The sequence below is a fragment of the Hemibagrus wyckioides genome, linkage group LG06 (assembly GCF_019097595.1).
Source record: "Hemibagrus wyckioides isolate EC202008001 linkage group LG06, SWU_Hwy_1.0, whole genome shotgun sequence".
NCBI lineage: Eukaryota > Metazoa > Chordata > Actinopteri > Siluriformes > Bagridae > Hemibagrus > Hemibagrus wyckioides.
This window is the reverse complement of record NC_080715.1, coordinates 9,688,550-9,711,381: the sequence shown is the minus strand read 5'-3', so window position 1 is coordinate 9,711,381 and position 22,832 is coordinate 9,688,550. Positions and strand designations below refer to the sequence as shown.

The 22,832-nt window shown below is 37.8% G+C and overlaps 2 protein-coding genes across 2 annotated transcripts; both read right to left on the bottom strand.

The window, feature by feature from the left end:
• Window positions 1–1,329: 1,329 nt before the first annotated feature.
• On the bottom strand, window positions 1,330–15,006 carry tmprss3a (transmembrane serine protease 3a). Its single transcript, XM_058393325.1, has 13 exons — window positions 14,908–15,006; window positions 14,584–14,830; window positions 13,748–13,864; window positions 13,171–13,284; window positions 12,950–13,073; window positions 12,296–12,424; window positions 10,383–10,429; window positions 7,113–7,278; window positions 6,727–6,896; window positions 6,489–6,584; window positions 5,563–5,705; window positions 4,551–4,703; window positions 1,330–1,807 (listed from the first exon to the last, which is right to left on the bottom strand). The coding sequence occupies exons 1-13, from the start codon at window positions 15,004–15,006 to the stop codon at window positions 1,754–1,756; spliced, it is 1,659 nt and encodes a 552-aa protein (XP_058249308.1). The 3' UTR covers window positions 1,330–1,753.
• A 3,343-nt stretch (window positions 15,007–18,349) lies between these two features.
• On the bottom strand, window positions 18,350–21,374 carry fgf9 (fibroblast growth factor 9). Its single transcript, XM_058393317.1, has 4 exons — window positions 21,293–21,374; window positions 19,575–19,697; window positions 19,298–19,401; window positions 18,350–18,549 (listed from the first exon to the last, which is right to left on the bottom strand). Exons 1-4 carry the CDS (start codon window positions 21,372–21,374, stop codon window positions 18,361–18,363), a joined length of 498 nt encoding a protein of 165 aa, XP_058249300.1. The 3' UTR covers window positions 18,350–18,360.
• Between the last annotated feature and the right edge of the window lie 1,458 nt (window positions 21,375–22,832).

Below are 22,832 nucleotides of genomic sequence, written 5' to 3'. Positions count from 1 at the left end.
TTGTGAGGTCACACACTGATGTTGGACGAGAAGGCCTGGCTCTCAGTCTCTGCTCTAATTCATCCCAAAGGTGTTCTATCGGGTTGAGGTCAGGACTCTGTGCAGGCCAGTCAAGTTCATCCACACCAGACTCTGTCATCCATGTCTTTATGGACCTTGCTTTGTGCACTGGTGCACAGTCATGTTGGAAGAGGAAGGGGCCAGCTCCAAACTGTTCCCACAAAGTTGGGAGCATGGAATTGTCCAAAATGTCTTGGTATGCTGAAGCATTCAGAGTTCCTTTCACTGGAACTAAGGGGCCGAGCCCAGCTCCTGAAAAACAACCCCACACCATAATCCCCCCTCCACCAAACTTTACACTTGGCACAATGCAGTCAGACAAGTACCGTTCTCCTGGCAACCGCCAAACCCAGACTCGTCCATCAGATTGCCAGATGGAGAAGCACGATTCGTCACTCCAGAGAACGCGTCTCCACTGCTCTAGAGTCCAGTGGCGGCGTGCTTTACACCACTGCATCCGACGCTTTGCATTGCACTTGGTGATGTATGGCTTGGATGCAGCTGCTCGGCCATGGAAACCCATTCCATGAAGCTCTCTACGCACTGTTCTTGAGCTAATCTGAAGGCCTCATGAAGTTTGGAGGTCTGTAGCGATTGACTCTGCAGAAAGTTGGCGACCTCTTCGCACTATGCGCCTCAGCATCCGCTGACCCCGCTCCGTCAGTTTACGTGGCCTACCACTTCGTGGCTGAGTTGCTGTCGTTCCCAAACACTTCCACTTTCTTATAATACAGCTGACAGTTGACTGTGGAATATTTAGGAGCGAGGAAATTTCACGACTGGATTTGTTGCACAGGTGGCATCCTATCACAGTTCCACGCTGGAATTCACTGAGCTCCTGAGAGCGACCCATTCTTTCACAAATGTTTGTAAAAACAGTCTGCATGCCTAGGTGCTTGATTTTATACACCTGTGGCCATGGAAGTGATTGGAACACCTGATTCTGATTATTTGGATGGGTGAGCGAATACTTTTGGCAATATAGTGTATAAACTGTCATATCCTCACCAGCCTCTCTTGAAGCTAGTAAGAAAAAATTGAATCTTGTCATGTTACAGAACAAGTGCAAACTTCTTTGACCTTCCTATTGGCAGATAGCCTGCTGACTGCTGCAAACTGCTGATACTTGAACTGCTTAGAAAATAATATTCTTTAAACGTTCTGACCAGAAATGAGAATTTATCATTTCCGTAGTATAAGCTACAGCTAAATGTTTTCAGTACACTGAGCGATCTATTCATCCATGAATATTCAACACGACATGTTACTACCTCTGGGGAATGTTTGTTCTCTTGACACACTACAATGTAGTGTGCCTTGGGGACACACTGAAGTGTAGAGTCATTAGTGTGTTTCTTAAAGCAAGAAGAAAGTTTATTTGCTTTGCTAGAAGAATATGAATATAAAAAATGCAAGCTTTGAAACATTGCAAAATTCACTGTAGTATTTTTGTTCATTCAGATGAACCTTTTGGAGGTTGGAAGCATTTTGGTTGTTTTGGATCTCGGGTTTCTCTGAGTAAAGTCATTCAGTCGTATGTGGTTATGAAGCCGGTAGCAGACTGGAGCACATTCCAGCATCAATAACACTGTTTATAGTAATGTACAGTATTTCACTGAGCTGTGCAGGATGAAAAATCCAATACACTGTGGACATGTTTAAAAAAAAAATAATAGTAATAAAATAAGCCTTGTTAGATTTGTCGGTTGTCTGAGCTGATTGGAGAGGGGTTCAGTGTTTCTTCTCTCTGCAAGAAAAAAAAGATGGTATTTATTATTATTTTGTTAAATACAGTAGTGTTATTTTGCCTGTGAGGTGAACTTAAGTTGAATGAACTACAGTGAAACTCTTTCCTCTGTGCCTGACTCCCTTCTGTTTGAACTGGAGATGCTTTGTGTATTGTAAGCAGCTAAGTTCTGGCCGATGTTTATGCTGCTCGTCATTTGAGGGCCAAAAAAATGTAAACAAAAGCCTTAAATGAACAATCTGCCCAAATCCTTTGCATAATTTATTGTTAAATTGTTAACAGTTTTCAAGGTATTATTGAAATTATGTCGTGATTACAGTACCTGAAGCACTTCAAAACTCTTTTTTTATTCATTTTTACACTTCTCAGAGATGAACCCTACATGATGTAATTTTTATATATTTCAGATAATCTTCTTCTTCTTCTTTCGGCTTTTCCCTTCAGGGGTCGCCACAGCGAATCATCTCTCTCCACCTATCCCTATCTTCTGCATCCTCAACACTTACACTCACTAGCTTCATATCCTCATGTATTACATCCATATACCTCCTCTTTGGCCTTCCTCTTTGCCTCCTGCCTGGCAGCTCCATGTCCAACATTCTCTTACCAATATGTTTCAGATAATACAGAAAAATATTCAAATAGAAAAAAAAATCATTCCTTAAACAGACTTAACAACTCAAGCCGCACATTACACTCCTCCTCGCCAGAATAATAACTACTTCCTGTTCAATCTCTCAGTTTACACGGACATTCAAACCGCTAGCATCTCGATACAAAGTATTGTCAGTCTCCTGCATTACCGAGCCTTTTGTATTCCATTGTGTTTACTTTCCATTGTTTGGACCATGTTTTCTGTCTTCCAGTTGATTTTTTGCTTCTTTGGATTCCGTATTTTGGATTATCTGCCACGCTGTCTGCTTTTTTAGTTTATACACTCTATCTGTTTACCTACTTTGCCTTTGCCTGACGTTTTGGAGTACATATATATATATATATATATATATATATATATATATATACATACACTATATTGCCAAAAGTATTCGCTCACCCATCCAAATAATCAGAATCAGGTGTTCCAATCACTTCCATGGCCACAGGTGTATAAAATCAAGCACCTAGGCATGCAGACTGTTTTTACAAACATTTGTGAAAGAACGGGTCGCTCTCAGGAGCTCAGTGAATTCCAGCGTGGAACTGTGATAGGATGCCACCTGTGCAACAAATCCAGTCGTGAAATTTCCTCGCTCCTAAATATTCCACAGTCAACTGTCAGCTGTATTATAAGAACGTGGAAGTGTTTGGGAACGACAGCAACTCAGCCACGAAGTGGTAGGCCACGTAAACTGACGGAGCAGGGTCAGCGGATGCTGAGGCACATAGTACGAAGAGGTCGCCAACTTTCTGCAGAGTCAATCGCTACAGACCTCCAAACTTCATGTGGCCTTCAGATTAGCTCAAGAACAGTGCGCAGAGAGCTTCATGGAATGGGTTTCCATGGCCAAGCAGCTGCATCCAAGCCATACATCACCAAGTGCAATGCAAAGCGTCGGGTGCAGTGGTGTAAAGCACGCCGCCACTGGACTCTAGAGCAGTGGAGACGCGTTCTCTGGAGTGACGAATCGCGCTTCTCCATCTGGCAATCTGATGGACGAGTCTGGGTTTGGCGGTTGCCAGGAGAACGGTACTTGTCTGACTGTATTGTGCCAAGTGTAAAGTTTGGTGGAGGGGGGATTATGGTGTGGGGTTGTTTTTCAGGAGCTGGGCTTGGCCCCTTAGTTCCAGTGAAAGGAAATCTGAATGCTTCAGCATACCAAGACATTTTGGACAATTCCATGCTCCCAACTTTGTGGGAACAGTTTGGAGCTGGCCCCTTCCTCTTCCAACATGACTGTGCACCAGTGCACAAAGCAAGGTCCATAAAGACATGGATGACAGAGTCTGGTGTGGATGAACTTGACTGGCCTGCACAGAGTCCTGACCTCAACCCGATAGAACACCTTTGGGATGAATTAGAGTGGAGACTGAGAGCCAGGCCTTCTCGTCCAATATCAGTGTGTGACCTCACAAATGCGCTTCTGGAAGAATGGTCAAAAATTCCCATAAACACACTCCTAAACCTTGTGGACAGCCTTCCCAGAAGAGTTGAAGCTGTTATAGCTGCAAAGGGTGGATCGACGTCATATTGAACCCTATGGATTAGGAATGGGATGTCACTTAAGTTCATATGCGAGTCAAGGCAGGTGAGCGAATACTTTTGGCAATATAGTGTATATATATATATATATATATATATATATATATATATATATATATACGATTGTAAATAAAGCTCCTCATATGAATTTCACCTCTCCCTTTTCCTTCACCTCATTACTCAGAACATCTGGCCATACTGTGTCTGAAATGAAATAATAATAAAAAAAACCTCCCACCCTGAATCCTGGCCCATTTACTTTGACCAAATGCACATGTATGTAAGGTTGAACAACAAAGCACCTAGTCCGACGAAATCTAAAGGCTTGTAAAATGTGAAGGAAAAGGATGCCATTTATGGAAAAACAGTGTTACCTCTTATTGTGGATTTCATTTTAGTTTAAGAAAAAATGCTGTATCTTTTAACCAGTGTGAGTGAGAAGATGGTTATATACTAATTTCTTTGTTTCTTAAACTGTTGTATATCTGAATATCAGTACATTTTCTTCAGTCACTCTTGCTTGTGCAGTGTGGCTTAACTGACCTCCATTTGTTGATGAATCCAGGTGAGAGCTTGTGTGATGCGTGTATAAACCCCAGGTTTGTTTCTCTCAGCACAGCCCTGACCCCAACTCGTCGCTCCCACCAGCTTCCACAAAGACGAGACCTCACAGGCCAGAGGACCACCACTGTCCCCCTACAAGATATTTAATGCAATAATATGAATTCCACATAGTGTAGAATATCTCTTCCTATATATTCTATATAGAAAGGGAAAAAGATCAAGCATTTTTGTAGATACAAAAGTGTCCTCTTTGCACATAAAGTGTGTTTTGTCCCAGAAAGACAAACTGAAATCTTTAGTACTTAGAGAATGATACACACCTTACCTCCTTGCATTAGGTTTGTGTTTAAATCACATGTGATTCTATTTAAATGTAAGTACTGAATCTACACTGTATTGCCAAAAGTTTTGGGACACGCCTCCAAATCATTGAATTCAGGTGTTGTTTTTAAGGGGTTGGGATTGGCCTCTTAGTTCCAGTAAAAGGAACTCTTAATGCTTCAGCATACCAGGATATTTTGGACAATTTTATGCTCCCAACTCGCGGTCTCCACTTTAATTCATCCCAAAGGTGTTCTATCGGGTTGAGATCAGGACCACCAAACGCGCTCATCCATGTCTTTATGGACCTTGCCTTGTGCGCTGGTGTGCAGTAATGTTAGAACAGGAAGGGGTCATCCCCAAACTGTTCCCACAAAGTTGGGAGCATGAAATTGTCCAAGATGTCTTGATGACTGGAACTAAGGGACCAAGCCCAACACCTGAATTCAATGTTTTAGAGGATTGTCCCAAAACTTTTAACAATATAGTGTGTGCTACATTAAGAAGTGTCACATTCAGAAATACACAAGATGTCACGTGACTTTACTCCAGTTTGGTCTCAGTTTACAAATCAGAAGTAAATAAAGAAGCAGTTTATAACATGAGTATAAAGAACCTCTCTTGTTTTCTAGCTAAATGTCTTAAGGAAACTCTAAAATCCTAAAATTGCCTGGCAGGAGTCGGTTCCTCCTTCTAGGTATCCTGCACAGATCATGCCAGGCGAGATGTAGCCCTGATAGACTTCGGGCTGACTGCAGGCTTTGGTGGAGATCAGCGGCACCCTTGCAGAATGCAGAGAAACACTCGCTTCACCTGGGCACAGCATACAATGCATTGCATTCTGGGTCAGATTCTGTAATACTTTGCTACATTATAGTAGGAGCAGGAAAGCCAAGGAACGCTCAAAGCTCATTTCAGCACAATGCAAATCAGCTGAATTCAACCTCGTTGGCTCAAAAGACTGAATGAAGACGAGAAAATTTACATTAAGCTGGAAAAACAATCCCTGACAAGATGCAGAGCTTGATGAAATGAATCATCATTAAAAACACCTATAAACTTCATATTATTTAGATTATAAACCTTTTCAACTTTTGTCAAGTTAACTCAGATCAGTAATCTTGTTCAGCATTTTACATTGAGCTCACTTATGATTTACATCGCTTTATTTTACAGTCATATTAACAACTTAATCCAAGAGCATTAAATCATGTGACCATAACGTTACTTAACGTTTTGACCATATTTTTTAATACCAAGTTATAAATTGCTTAACATGGCAGTTTTATTTGTTGTTAGACAACTGAAAATGCAGATTTTCAATGTACATTGGCACAAATAATTAATTTCTGTGAAAATAGCAAAAGAAAGGTGTGTGGTAGCTCAATGGTTCGGATGTTGGCTGACTGACCAGACCTGTTCAAATCCAACCACTGCCAAGCCGTTACCCCTTGAGCAAGGCCCTTAAGACTCTGCTCAGTTGTATAAATGAGATGTATGTAAGTCAATCTGATTAAAGGTGTCTGCCAAATACCATAAATGTGACTTCCAGGAAGGTTCTCAGGATAAAGACTAATTATTATCCTGCAGACTCACCTCCATCCTCTGTAGCTCCCCATCCTGAGATCCAGCATATCTTCCCATCCTCAAACTCCTCTCCAAAGTTTGGCAGGCAGATGGGCTCAATGTAGCCTGAGGAGAAGAAGAAGAAGAAGACTTCAACAAGCATCAAATGACAGCAAATCCATCTCCATTTAAGCCATGAGAACAATTCTGTACAAATCACTAAGTTTCTTGACATTTCTCCAGAGAGATCAGATTTGATAAAGATTACCATTGAAGGCAAGCGGCTGTGACAGTTTAAGCAGGGCGATGTCGTAGTCCAGCCCTTTAGGTCTGTAGCGACCATGATAAATAATTTTCTCCACAGTGAGATACTTGGCTCCGGTGGCTGGCTGCTCTGTGAGTCCAGCGAGAACTGACCACAGAGGAGGATACGCAAAGCTAAGAAAGAAAAAGCAAGAAGTTTTTATTTAAAATGCTATAGTAAAAGAATTTCTTTTCAATTACCGGAGTGAAGATTATAGTTAGATGTAGGTGCAGGGATCGCAATTTAATTGTAAAGTAATTATTATTTAAATAAAGGGTCCTTACAAGGATAGTAAGATATGTGTATGTGTGTGTGTGTGTGTGTGTGTGTGTACGTGCATGCACACTTACCCATACACACAGTGTGCAGCTGTTAATATCCACCGTGATTCTACAATAGATCCTCCACACAGGTGCTCATTCTGGAATTGAAGACTCACCTGCCAAGGAAACTGGCCTTCCTGAGACAGGTTACCCCCCACGATACGTGCACTGTACTGGGGCCGGGAGCCACACTCTACACACACACACACACACACACAAGACAATGTTCTGGTAAAGTATGTAATAAAATGTTTAATAAAATGATTAGCTGGTAAATATTTACCCAGAATTCCAATACTCTAACTTCTACACAGCAAAAATGATGTTTTATATATTGCTAAATTCTGCAAATTTGAATCCAATTGGACTTTTGAGTCTACATTAGATTTCTCATTAATACGTCATAAAAATTCACTGGAAAATAGTGAATGAGTGAACTGTGAAATACACCTGCCTGTTATGCCTTAACTTTCAGATTGTTGAACTTTTATCTCTTAATAAATGCTCATCATGTCATCTCAGGGAGATTTTCCTTGCCACTGTTGCCTCAGGCTGGCTCATTAGGGATAAATATAAATTTAATTTCAATCTTTGTCATTTTTATTCTGAATATTTATATTTGTATCAAGCTGCTTTGAAACAATTGCTCCTCAGCATCAGTTGTTTAAAAGTGATATACAAATTGTATTAAATGCAAGTGGAAATGCAGCTTGTAATGACAGCAGACAACTGCTAATGTCTTGCATTTTTCCCCGTCTGACCACAAACACCCCTCACCCTAATCAGAGTGCTGACCGGTCTGCACCTCTGTTCATCACAACTCATTTCTACAGCTAACTGCTGCTTGTCTAGTCCTGCTGAAAATTCTTCATAATGAATTATTCACAATAAACCTAATTCTGTTATACGCAAAAATTCCACATTCACAAATCTAACTCTAGACTCTAACTCTTTTTGCTGTGTTTAAAAAAAAGAATTTAAGCAATACCTTTCACTAGTTCAGTTGTCACAGATCAAAAAAAGGCGTAAAAACTTTATATGCTTGTGATCTTTTCCCTGTTTTGACACTATGACACTATCTTCTGTTCTGAATTGTTTCTGACATTCCCCCTTGTATCCTTGTTTGGTTGCTATTTTCTTATTACTATGCTTCCTTTTCTTTTTTTTATTTAAAAAGAATTCATTTTTTTCTCAGTTGCTGTGTTCTGATATTATGTTTGCTTGTTCAGTTGCTGTGCATTATTTTCTGTATTTTGTTTCCAAGCAATAGATTCTGTAATGCTTCCAGCTGCAGTTCCCCCTTTGCCCCGCCAGAGGGAGCCCTCTCCGAGTATAGAACGCTTCTGGGTCAAGGACATTTCTGGTTTTATTACAGTGACCGAGAAATGCAAAACAAAATAAGAAAACACAATAACAAATTCCAAAATGGAATAGTTTTATCTGCGTTCTTTAAGTTTTTAGACACCACAAAGTAATCTTTATGCCATGATACGCTATCATTATATCCAAACTCACGGCATAGATAGATAGATAGATAGATAGATAGATAGATAGATAGATAGATAGATAGATAGATAGATAGATAGATAGATAGACACTTTATTCATCCACAGTGGGAAATTTACAACTTCCAGTAGTATCCACAAGCATGGGTAATAAGGTAAGAAATAAAAAATAATAAAATAAAATAAAAATATAACAAAAAAACAAACAAACAACTAAATACTAGAATTTAAGTGCATAAAATATAACAATAATATAAAAAATAACATATAACAAAAAAATATTAAATACTAGAAATTTAAAGGTACAAGAGATAAAGTGCAAAACGGGTATATGCAAAAACTGTGAGTTTACAAATATAATATATTTCTTTATAAATATAAATATATATGTTTGTTATTTTCTTTAAAAGACTTAAAGTTGCACTATCTGGAAAAAAATGTTTTAAAGTGACCGCAGAACTCCACACATGCACAAAAAATAAACTTAGATACAGTACTCAATTTCCTACTGCTTGTCTATCTTGAGTGACAGATGTCTCGTCCAATCAGCGTTAAGAATTTCCATTCACAAATTATACCATTTTCCAGAGTTTGTCTGAATTGCCCTTGTGTTTTCGGATTTGTTATTTTGTTTTGCATTTCTCGGCTACTGTAAAACACCCTAATCAAAGAGCTGAACTGCTTGCATAGCTATTCATCACAACTAATTTCTCTTTTTCACTGTCAATAGTCTATGATTCTGTAATGCTCCCAGCTGCTGTTCCCTTTTCGCGCCGCCAGAGGGAGCCCTCTCTGAGTACAGAGCGCTTCCTGGTTTTAGGACTTTTAAACCGTGCTCACTCTGACTTCGGTGCAAAGTATTGTTTCCTTTTCTTGTTTCCTTTTCTTTTTTATTCTTTTCCTTTTTTCTCAGTTGCTGTGTTCTGATATTATGTTTGCTTGTTCAGTTGCTGTGCATTATTTTCTGTATTTTGTTTCCAAGCAATAGATTCTGTAATGCTGCCAGCTGCTGTTCCATCTCTGCCCCACCAGAGGGAGCCCTCTCCGAGTATAGAGCGCTTCTGGGTCAAGGAGATTCCTGGTTTTATTAAGGTGATCGAGAAATGCAAAACAAAATAACCCGAAAACACAATAACAAACCAGAAAACACAACGACAATTTAGACAAAACCGAAAAGGTAGGAATAGCTTACACAGCTTTCATCACAACTCATTTCTCTTTTTCACTGCCGCTTGTCTATGATTCTGTAATGCTCCTAGCTGCTGTTCCCTTTTCGCGCCGCCAGAGGGAGCCCTCTCTGAATACAGAGCGCTTCCTGGTTTTAGGACTTTTAAACCGTGCTCACTGACTTCGGTGCGAAGTATTGTTCTATCTATCTATCTATCTATCTATCTATCTATCTATCTATCTATCTATCTATCTATCTATCTATCTATCTATCTATCTATCTATCTATCACTATTTTCTTTCTTTCTTTCTTTCTTTCTTTCTTTCTTTCTTTCTTTCACTATTCTATCTATCTATCTATCTATCTATCTATCTATCTATCTATCTATCTATCTATCTATCTATCTATCTATCTATCACTATTTTCTTTCTTTCTTTCTTTCTTTCTTTCTTTCTTTCTTTCTTTCTTTCTTTCTTTCTTTCTTTCTTTCTTTCTTTCTTTCTCTGAATATTTTACTGTAAATCTGCCTCAGCAGTAAACAGATTTTGGAAACTTTTACTCAGATTATTTGCTGTTGTTGTATTGAACTCTACAGTAACAGCCACTCTTACTGTATATACTTACCCAAGCACCTTAAAGTGATGATCTTCCCTGATCTGCATTCAGTTTTACTAAAAACAAGAAAAAAAAAGAAAAAAGTACATTCTTATTCTGTAAACATCATTATTCAATTATTCACATATTTTTCTTAGTTAAATAACACATTTTGTGGCCTCTTCATTAAACAAGTGGAATCGGAATGAACACGTTCATATAAACTTGTGATTTTGTCTTGCTCTTAGAGAAAACGAATCACCACTTCTTAAACTGATCAGAATCAAGAATTCATCGAGAATTAATGGATCAAAAGTGGCACAAGAAATGATAGCCCAAAAACCGTTCACAAGACTCGAATGCTAGAATGCTATTGTTTGGTGTGAAAGATCAAAAATTAAGATTATAAAAAGTAATCAGTGGATTCCTAGCACACAATAAAAAATACACAATAAAAATGCAGTGTTGGGTGTAAAAGTTTGGTTTGACGTACATGTGTGTGTGTGTTTGTGTGTGTGTGTGTTTGTGTGTGTGTGTGTGTTTGTGTGTGTGTGTGTGTGTGTGTGTGTTTGTGTGTGTGTGTGTGTTTGTGTGTGTTTGTGTGTGTGTGTGTGTGTGTTTGTGTGTGGTGGTGGAATGCTGCCAAAATGAATTTTTTATATAGTGAGAAAGTGCTATGTTTTAAATTACATGTTGAAGCAATATGAGCCCACAGAAAGCACAGAGCATTTAAGTCTTTAAAGCGCAGGAGGTTGGAAGCTCTCCAAATGATGCTAAGGTACTATTTACAGTCTAATAATACTTAAATGTTAGTTATGTTCTTTTGTTCTGTTTTATTTATAATACTGAGGATTGCATAATTGTTGTGAAGTGTTTCCTTATTGAGCTTCTCCATATTTTGAGGTGTTAAAAGCTAGAAATGAAATGGACTTAATTAGAATTATACCTCATATTCCTACACAAAATATTCTATATTATTGTAGTGGGAGGAATCAAAATAATTTGTAAAAATTAAGTCTAATTGTCAGTTCCAGGTCGTAACACAGCAAAATGCAGAATTGTTCAAGGCAGGACAATACGTATGCAACACTGTAATTCCATCCATCTATCCATCAATCACTCCATCTATCAATCCATTCAACTATCAATCCATCCATCTACCAATCCATCCATCCATCCATCCATCCATCCATCCATCCATCCACCTTCTATAAAGCCATCCATCCTTATCTGACACAGAGTCACAGAGATGGGGTCTCTCCTTAGAGATAGGAAGGCACAAATCGGGGGACACCCTGGATCTGGATTAGGGTGCCAACCCATCACAGGGCACAATCACACATTTCTTTCAAATATGAGAGGAAACCAGAGTACCTAGAGGAAACCCCCAAAGGACAAGGAGAAACTCTCCACAAGACTCTTCGCTTTTTTGGCACCTTGGTGGTGGAATGAACGTCCCCTATATGTCTGAACAGCTGAGACTTCAAAAAATGTCTAAAGACCTGTTCCTGAACCACTTAAACTAGCATTAAAAAAAGCTTACACAAAACATTATCTGTGCATTTTTTGCAATATTATCTCTCAACACAATTTAGACTGAAGGTATTCTTAATCCATGACCTAGTAAACCAGCATCAATGTATTAATTGATAGAGACTTCAGATGCTCTTCTGTAAGTCACTCTGGATAAGAACATCTGCCAAATGCTGTAAATGTAAATTCCGTCCACACAGGGATGAGGCAGGAGGAGGTGTGAGACATATGTTCTAACCACTAATGCCCCTATAATCCACTATGCCACAACAATGTAATTCTCTTATTGTTTTACGAACAGGACAATCTTTTGACATGATCTCAGGTTGTTCATCACATTACACCAATAGTAATCATCATCATCATCATTATCAACACATCAGTACAAAGTAGTCAATACTGTTACACACCTCAAGTTGGTTGTGTTGTGTATCTTGATTGGATACAGGGGATTCTGCTGGCTCAGGTTGATGGACACCAGGTTATCCTTAAGGTCTTGTTCAATCGAGGTGAGAGGGAGGGAACCAGACTCCACATAACTAAAAGAGGCCAGAAAAGTAGGAAGTTAGGCTGTTACGTTTCTTAGCTAAAAATATTAAAGACAAACAATACAATGGACATCTGGGTCACATTTTTTTTTGATGGAAACTATGAAACTGTGAAAATATAATCAGAAATTCCTTGGTTGAAGTGACAGCTTCATTACATAAAATCCGTAACTTAAGCATAGGATCCTGTTTACACCTTGGGGGGGATTTGCAGTTAGGGGCCTTGCTCAAAGGCCCAACAGCGGCAGTTAGGCAGTGCTGGGGCTTGAATCCTGATCATCTGACCCACAACCCAGAGCCTTAAACACTTGAGCTGCCACCACCAATCAAAGTGACACTAATCATTTGTGGACTTTTACCCTGTAAAAATGTATTAACAGCAGTTTGAAAAGATGCAGTGACTTTCTTTCTCTTGAGGAAAGCTTAAGATAGCTAATATCTAGCTATTGTATAATAGATAATAGCTAGCTTTTGGGTGGGAAGTGGCTTCACTTAGAGCTTTTCATATAGTTTTACCTGGAATATCCCAGCTGTTTGCAGGCAGAGAAGCCCAGATCAGAGTGCCACTTTTCTGAACACACAGTGCTCCAGACTCCTCCACTTAACACCTGCAGCACTGAACTCTTCCCACTCACGCGCACTACGCAACAGAGTAGGAATGAACTGTTTTAGGTGTAGCATCCAACTTTTTGTATTAATGCATATTGATTAGTCACTGAGAGCAGCATTGCACTCACCACAGCTGAGCTCGTCCTCGCCATGTTCACAGTCCACATGCCCATCGCATTGCGCAGAGATGCTAACACAGAGTGAGGAGCTGCACCGGAACTTCCCTCTACAGCTCAGCCCCACTGCAACAGGAGAAAAATGAAAATGGAGATGAGGGAAATATTAGATCAGTTCACCTGAACACTGTAAACATATACCTCCTAAGAACTGCTGGTGTAATAATACAGACTGCCCTGTCAATATCCCAGGATTCTCATTAACAATACATGCATAATAAACACTTAAATGAACTTCATACTGATCAACAATGATATGGGCCCACTTTTACAAGACACAACGAATGCCTAATGAAATCTTGTAGGATATAGTTATTACATTATTTACTGCCATGCATACATCACTAGTTTGACGGTACAGATATCTGACACCACAGAATTGAATCTGACTGTTCAACCATAGTTCCAGGCATCTCAAAGTTTTAGATTGGTGGCCAACGGGTTGTGCAATATAATCATGGCTGTTAATTATTCACATCGGCAGTGGCCAGTAGGTGCCGCTGGACAAGCTGAAGAGTCACACACTCACCTCCCAGACCAATGCCAAGGACAAAGGTAATAGTGAGCAGCACGCAAACTCCAATTAAAAGCTCCATTCTTCGTGCAAATAAACGACCCCTGAGAGTTTTGTCTTCTACTTGGTCACCTTTCAGGGGTGCAGAATAGAGAAGGTAAAAAAGTTACATTAATATTAACATATAATTTTTTTTACAACATACTTCTCCTGCATTCTTAACATGCGTTAAGAATCAAAATCTTAAACCACTCCATGATTTTTTGGCTTGTCCTTTGGCAAACCCTACAGAAGAGTGTTTTTCTTATGAGAAAATCTTCCAAGATGAAGCAAAGAACCCTTACCTATCTACTAAAACAAATGATTAAATTAAAGAGAACTGAGGTTAGAAATACTAACAAAAACTGGTGTGTAAAAATTCTTATTCTTATTCAAAAACAAAAAACAACACTTAAAAATCATTACATTGTTAAGGTTAAGGTTAGGCCTACCAGTGTGTGTGTGTGTGTGTGTGTGTGTGTGTGTGCTCTTTTCAAAAAGAGGAAAGTATTTTTCTTCTTGTCCCATAGGGGCAACCTTTCTGGTTCTTCAAATCAGATTTCTAAAACAGATTTCCCTTTCAGAGTTTCCAGGAGACCATTTTTTTAGCAAGCTAAAGGTATCAGAAATTGTGTCTCTTTGGGTTGCATATGTTTTACATATGTCTACACCGATACGAATATGAATACTTACAAAAGGACAGGTTAAGAAACATGAACAATAAATGATTTGGGATTTTCTTTCTTTTTCATGGTATTCAACTTGTCCCACTGACTAACTCAAACCACATGATTCCTTATGCTTTTTCTTACCTGACAGGAAGGGCTGGACTTTAGTAACAGGCATTCCCGGACTTGGACATTGTGCTTGGGCATTGTTGGTAGCTTCTGTCTGACAGCCTGTCTGCTCTATGCTCTCAGAGCCTGGGTTATTGTTGCTGATTTCTGCTGAAATGCTCTCATTGTGGCTCTCAAGGGGAGGAGTGGAAGCTAGAAGATCCTGATCTCCAATAGACACCACCTCTAACTGTGCATTTTCCATTTGCTTAGTCTCTGCACCCTGTTAAAAATATGGCTGTGGATTGAAAGGACTTGGCTAGTATGGTTAGGAAAGGTCATGCTTGACCAGACTCTCACCTGTTCGTGGGTGACTCCACTCTCTACTCCACCTGTTAGTGGAGCCTCTAGAATTCCATCCTCAAGCTTGGCTCTGGCCTCCGCCTCTGGATCAGCCATGAGTGCCTTCACATAGCCTTCACATAGCCATTAGGACTACACATGATTACAGTTAGTACAGGAAACCTTTGGGTTAGCTGAAACAATTCCACACAATGATGTCCCTTGCATAATGTGGAAACCATGTAGAACCCTAGAGCAGCATATTTTTCCTATCAGAGAATGTTCTAAGATGAACCTCTTCAGGAAACAAAGATTCCTTAACTATCTATTGAAACATTTTAAAGAGTATTAAGGATAGACATACAAGAGACTGATACTAGTCCTGCTAGACAAATGAATAGACTAATATTAGTTTATTTATTACTATTCAGCTTTTAACTCTTTTACCAGAGGCCAAAAATGGTTAATGTCTCATATGAAATAAGATACTCTGGGCTTTTTGAAAACCAAAAATGCTTATTTTGTCCACACAAATATTTATATCTAAACGATGATATAAAACCTATTTCTGCTCTCTGTGATGCCCCAAGTGCTTCTTCAAAAGTATTTATCATTTGAAGGTGTCTTCAACCACTAAAATTCTATCGTAGGTTATCCCAACAGAGGGAAAATGTCTCAGTGTGTCCTGACTCATTTTATATCAGACTTGCAGCAATTTGTTTATACTGATAAGTATCCGATAAGTTGATTTCCATTTCTGGTAAAATAAACATTATTTTTTGCACAGTTTGAAAAAATAAAAGGTACAATACACTTTCAGCAGTGCAAAAATGATATCTTGAATATGGCCAGATGTATATAATATTTCCTATGATGCGATTATTCTAAAACATACATATTATTCAGCATAACAGAAGCTTTTACACATTTTATCAATTATTAGACATTTTTGCTTTTTATTTTAGGAAATAAATGCTTAATTTTTTGAAAAAATCGATTATATCATCAAATTATCTATTTCAGAAAATTTCAGTCTTTCTTTTCATATCTTCTAAGGAGATTTTCCTTGCCATCGTCACCTCTGTATAAAAGTATAAAATGTCTGCAACATATACATATTTCTCTAAAGGTTCTTTGTGACAATGTCCATTGTTAAAAACAGTATACATATAAAATCTAATTGAAATCAGTAAAATGTTTAGAAAAAGCTTTACCAATAATACATTTGGTTTAATGTATCTTAAAATAGGAAATACTTGATTTAAGATATTTTCACTTTCAAAGATGTAATTCCTTGCAGTGCATGTCTGATGTCATGAAGGGTCTGTGTACAACCTTACTATCAGGGGTTCTTCCTGTGACAGTCTCAGAAATAAATGGCATCAAGCTGCACTTTTTCTTGTTGCTGAGGTTGTAGCACCAAGAGTATATTGTTTTGTATGTTTTATATGTATCTTTCACTTTAAACCTTAAATAAAGTGTACCTTTACATATTTGAACCTTAAAGGGCACTGATATACCATCATTCTGCAACTGATAACAGAGTATTGTACCTTTATTTTTTAGTGTGCAAAAAGTAGAACCCATCTAATGAGCTAGGAAGTGTCCCAAAACTGTCATTTCTAAGACTATAGAACAGTTCTTAAATCCTCAGACAACAGGTATATCTTACTTACCTCAAAATGTTAGTATCCCCATGGTTTGTTCATCCACATGTTTGAGCTCTACACACGTCTCTGTGTCTTTACAAATAACTGCACCTTTCTCTCTCTCTCTCTCTCTCTCTCTTTCTCTGAGCCATAGTGAGATACCTGAGCAGGTGAGCACTGAGAAGTTGTGGCACTCTGAGAGGAGATCAGATGACTTCATCTCTCTGGATACATGATCAGGTTACAGATGGACCGGTGTACCTTCAAAAAGGCAGTCGGATGCTTTGTTAGAGAAAATGAGCGAGACAGGACTAGTGTACTGGAATGGTTGTGGAGATGGGAAGAATAATAAACATTATAAGAAATATGTGTACAATCTCTGAAAAAAAGGATGCTTTGCTGTACTGTACCTTGTCTCTGAGTTTGCACCCTCAAGTGCACACCCTTTGTAACTTTAGTATGTGTCATGTATTCTTTAACTAGTGCATATGTGATGTTCTTTTAAAGCTTTTTTTGTACTTTAATACGTACAACAGATATTTTAAAGGTGCACTATATCCACATTTCCAGGTTAAAGCTACATATTAAAGCTACCAAAGGTTAGGGTGTCACCCCAGCGAGCAGTTTACTACCCATTTTTTTGAGTGTATGGGGGTATTGTGCAGGAGAGATAGAAGCATATATAAAGGGTAAAGAGTAACAGATGTTATTCAAGTTGTAACCATAATCGATTTTACAGCAGGGCCCCTAGGAAAAGGGTGGATACATACAATATAACAGACTTGGAAATCTTGCTCTGTAGACAAAAGCTGAAATTTAAATAGCTTATTTAACTTTTAATCCATGCATTAATATCACTGATAAACTGCATTATTATCATCTAAAGAACCTGGTGATACTGAGGACTGGTTTGTCAACCATTATGTCATCCATTACCATTTTTCTTACACATGTGTATAAAGGTTCATTAAACTGGACTAATCCCACAGAAATGCATAGACAATTACATATAAACTTTAACATTTAAATTATCATTTATTTATATAATATAAAAGTATACATACTGTATATAAATACATTGAAAATATACATATAAAATACCATCAATGATGCAAAATATCTACAAATAAATATTGTCCTGAGTTTATATTTACATTCACAGTACTTAACTTTCATTCATCTTCAGTAAGTGTTTTATCCTCATCAGGGTCATGGTGGAACCAGAACGTATCCTGGTTGTGTGGTGGGCCTGTACCCTGGATGGGACACCAGTCCATCTGTGGTATGTGTGTGTGTGTGTGTGGTTATATAGTCATAAGACATGCATGTTCCTAATCTTAAGTGAAGGGAGCATTTGGGGTCCAGTCCATGTTTTATATTGTTTCTCCTTAAATTTCTTTAAAAACATCTGTGTCGCTTGAGACAGTGGTATACATGGGTGGTGTATACCCTTTAAGCATGTACCAGCAATCCATCAGTAAATGGAGAGAAGAAAATGTGTAAAGCGGCTTGAAACTATATCCAGCTTAAACAGTGGTTTATTCAGCCTGTTAGAAAGTGCTTTATTCAGCCTGTTCAAAATAAACCTTGTATCTGGAAGTATTTCTTATCATCAGATGGTCCATTCCTCTTCAGAACAAAAGCAATGGTATATATATATATATATATATATATATATATATATATATATATATATATATATATATATATATATATATATATATATATATATATATATGTATATATATATATATATATATATGTATATATATATATATATATATATATATATATATATATATAGTTGTTAATGTGATGTTGTTTAGCTCATTGAGACTTTGCGAGGCAGGAAGTGACTGCTGGCATGGTGTGGACGCACCAGATCGCCTCTCCTGAGATGTCCTTTTTGGGACAGGGCGAGGTATAGGCCTGGATGAGCTGCAGATGAGTATGTTGTGTAGTGGTTCTCCTGTAGGTGCTCCTTAAATAGACAGTCTGATGAAAAGTGTGTCTGTGGATGAGAACATTTTTCACTTGTTGAGTTGTTACATTTTAAGGAACAATTCACAGGCCTGTAGAATTCAATATCATGAATCAAAACTGATGACTATATGACAGTGTGATAGCAGTACTGTAATACGTTAAGACCATGATATCACTTCACTGAACTTCAACAGGATTATGCAATTACACCCATTTTCTTCCTAATTTGTTTTTAGGTCAATTATCACCCATCAGTCAGTTCACCTCTAGCAGAGACATATACCAAATAAAAGGGTCAAGTCTAACAGATGCTTCCATAATCGTTACTCATCCAGGTATCATCATACAGTATTAAGATTTGAGGGATGTAACTGGTTCCTTTGTGTAAATTCAGTTATTATTTTGTCTTATAGACTGTATTTAAACATTGTTTAAGTGAAATAGCTTATTCAAGGCAGAACTAAATAAAAAAACTGCAATTTATAAGATTCCTTAAAGAGGGATGTAAACTTTTTACCTAAACTATAAGCATACATATACCCAAGATTGGCTAGTGTGACAGAGACTGACAGGACAGAGAGAGTGTGCCACCCTTCTCACCCAGAGATTATGGACAATTTTGAGAGCATGGAATTATCCTTGCTACTGATGACTGTGGAATCATCAGGACTTGATTTTTTTGAACACGTTGATACATGTTGTGTAACGGAAAGCATTTTTATAGCCTTCAGTCAATAGTTTGTGTGGTGGTGTAAGAATGCGGAAAAACAGCTCACCATTCCTTGAGCAAATCCTTCTTTATTCATACATAAATACAGTCTGCTCTTCACACCACGAATGCCCACTACTCCAGGCTTCACTGCAAACACCTTTAACCAACCTGAGACAAAAGAACAAGGAGAAAGACAAGAAAAGTTAAGTTCAGCACCAATCTCCAAAACATAATCTCCACCATTATTTTTGGCATTTGTTCAAACAAGTCTTTGAATTATTACCAAGTATTCTAACCCCTTTAACCTACTAAATTCCACACTTAAGATGTGTAAAACGTACTGTGCTTGGTTGGTATATGCACACCCCTTACAGTCCCACTGGGTTGGATCTGTAGATGATAACCAATTCCAACACGGCAATACAGAAGCTGATACGTGTTGACCTTTCCTACTGAATAAGCATCTGTTGAAAGATGTTAAAGATTAATATCTTCATAATGTTCCAAAGAGTGTGTCTTACAATTGTAAGATGACTTATAATCTCCATATAATTATTAACCCATATACTGTATACAATTGCATCCAATTATCCACAGTTTTAGTGGTGTGTGTGTGTGTTTGTGTTTGTGTTTGTGTGTGTGTGTGTGTGCTATGATCAGTTGTAAGTTTTTCAAATATGTATTTCCATTATATTAGTCCTCCTTATTATTTATAAAGCATTGGATTAATATTAATACAAGTATTATTTTTTATGCCTGGCTATTGATTATGTTTGTTTTCATGTTTAATGATTATTTATATCTATTTAATCTTTAATTTATAGCTTCATAGCATTACAGCTACTATGTTGTCTCTGAAATTGAGTCTCATTAGGTTTCTCCACTTGACAGCTAAACCAATGGATAATATTGATGTTACTGGAAACATTGATGAAGACTGGAGTTCATACCTACTGGCTCTATCAATGATTAGCTGCATGATCATTGTTTAGTTCTTTGAAGACATTATTTGTTTATCACTGTAGGCAAATAAAAAGCTATACAGAGACACACATACACACATTTAATATCAGACACATTCCTGTTATCTGTGTATGGTTTGGGGAATACGTCATGCCCATGTCCTTGCGTCTCTGATGATTATGCTAAATAAATATCACACAGAGAAGCTTTGTTTCTGTGCTCTTTCTTTATCACATTCTTTCAGCATCTGTTCTGTGTGTTGCAAAGGAACACTAAAAAATGTCTAAAGCTGTAGACTCCTATTGTTGGTACTCTCCCAGCACACAACCAAAGCTGAAAGAGTGTCACAACCAAAGAATCACAACCAAAGCTGAGAACCTAAACTCTTCTTTTAACTTGTAAGAGATAAAACTATGTAATTCTATATGTTGTGGAGTTAATTAAAGATGTAAATTAGTTGTGTTGTTTCTCTGTAGTGCTATATATTGACACTGTTTGAAATATATATTAATATTCAACATTATATCCAACATTACTATAATAGATCACAACATATGATATAATTATATCCAGTTCTATTGGACAATATATCCTTGTTATCTTTCATTAATTCTCATTCTGCCACAATTGAGTGTGTAAATGTCCAGTGCATTACTTTAATATAGCCAATGTGAATATTATTGTTGTTTGATGTTCCTGTAGAAATAGCACACAAGGGTTGATATAGTGTTTGTTATGGTTAACTTAATACTTTTTAGTCTGCTTAATAACATTCATTAATTTCACGTGATAACTAATTCAAAGTAAAAGTAACATTTTTAAAAAAAAATCTGTGTTATTTTATCACAGTGTAAATATTTGCAACATGTGAACTATGCCTTCCAATGTGCCAAGGAAAAGATCACCAGAGTTGCATAAGCAGACATGCAATTTTGATCAAATTTTCTTAGACCACCCTCACTATAATACTGATGAGTATTGTGGACTGTGCCCTAGTTTTGACTTTGCTAATACTCATTATGTGTAAAAAAGAAAAAGAAAAAAAAGACAATAAGCATTTTGCAAAAGTTCTCATTTTAGACCAAACCAATCCTACCTTTCTGCCTCGTCTGCGATTCTTTGATTGACAGCAGCCACATGTGTCTGATTTGGCTTGCCTGATCTCGGCCTGTGTCCATCTTTGACCTCTCAGACCTCACACACACACTGAGAAGCACTGCCACACACACAAGTGTCCAGCGTAAATCCATGACAGCAGCATCAATTCCACATAAACCCACAGAACCTCCAGGTGAGCCACGGTGCCATGCTGCTTTACAAATGCACAGAACTTCTTTAAGTTGCTTGACACACTACTGAGCCTTACTGTATAATTGGTCCTCTACTTAGTATAAACAGGGTCACTATGCCATCCTCTCTCTCTCTCTCTCTCTCTCTCTCTCTCCCCCTCTCTCTCTTTATATCCTTTATCTTGCCTTATATTCTCTCACTATGATCTCTGATTCCTCCATGACACTCGTACTCGTGAGAACATTCAGAGCAGATGCACAGTACAAGTGTGCCCAGAGAGATAGACGGTTTACGTCTCTGACAGTCCTAAACCCATTGTCAATGTTATCTCTATCTCTGTATCTCTGTACCAGTAGCTTTTCTTACAAACAAACCATGATGTGATAACTGGACAGAGCTGCACTGACTCACAGGTAGGTCTGACGTAAACAACAGTAGACTTTTATATATATATTAAAATAATAATAATAATAATAATAATAATAATAATAATAATAAATAATAATATTGAGTTTGCATATGAACAGTGGCTGACTTCTAGACATGTGGAAATTGTGCTCACAAAATGTGTAAATCATATTTGCTCAAATATCATGACAGAGGCTTTTGTTTTGATTCTCAAAAAATAGATGCTGGAAACCATGTGGAAAGAAATAATGTTATGCATTGTATGTTACATGTATCTTTACTTATTTTAAAACATGAAAAATATAAAAAATATGAGAGTGGTTTTGAACAGTATTTTTAATGTATTATTTCCCTGAGAAATTGAATTTGATAATAAGAATAAAAATAAGAATGATAAGTATAGTCAGGGTCCTGGTGAATCTGGAGTCACTAGGAACATGGGAACACTACGTGTATGGCAGGAGAATTCGCCCTGAGAATTCACACAGACATGCATACTTGGGGCAATTTAGCATAGCTAATCTGGCTACCTTTAGGTTTTCTTTGACAGAGGGAGGAAACCCATTATCAGAACCTAGAGAACACTAATAAGGACACGGGAGTAACACAAGAAACGTCACACAGACAGTAACCCAAAAGTTGAATAATAATGCTACCTGATGTGCCATCATGCTCCACAAATAAATTACAAATTAATCATATACTATAGAGTTTGACAAGGACCAAATTGTGATGTCTAGACCACTGGATCAGAGCATTTCCAAAACTGCAGCTTTTGTGGGGTGTTCCCGGTCTGCAGAGGTCGGTATCTATCAAAAGCGGTCCAAGGAAGGAAGCAATATGATGGCTGTGGCATCTTTCAGCATGATAAAGCGCCGTGCCACAAAGCAGAAATGGTTCAGGAATGGTTTGATGAGCACAACAACGAGTTTGAGGTG

Excerpts from the sequence above, each read along its gene's own strand:
- fgf9 (XM_058393317.1), bottom strand. The coding sequence starts at position 21,374 with ATGGACACAGGCCGAGATCAGGCAAGCCAAATCAGACACATGTGGCTG. Across the intron at positions 19,402-19,574 it reads GCATATACCAACCAAGCACA|GTTGGTTAAAGGTGTTTGCA; the intron begins GTACGTTTTACA and ends CTTTTGTCTCAG. Across the intron at positions 18,550-19,297 it reads AAGGATTTGCTCAAGGAATG|ACACACTTTTCATCAGACTG; the intron begins GTGAGCTGTTTT and ends TCTCATCCACAG.
- tmprss3a (XM_058393325.1), bottom strand. The coding sequence starts at position 15,006 with ATGGCTGATCCAGAGGCGGAGGCCAGAGCCAAGCTTGAGGATGGAATT. Across the intron at positions 13,285-13,747 it reads CCTTGGCATTGGTCTGGGAG|TGGGGCTGAGCTGTAGAGGG; the intron begins GTGAGTGTGTGA and ends CTCCTGTTGCAG. Across the intron at positions 12,425-12,949 it reads AAACAGCTGGGATATTCCAG|TTATGTGGAGTCTGGTTCCC; the intron begins GTAAAACTATAT and ends GGCCTCTTTTAG.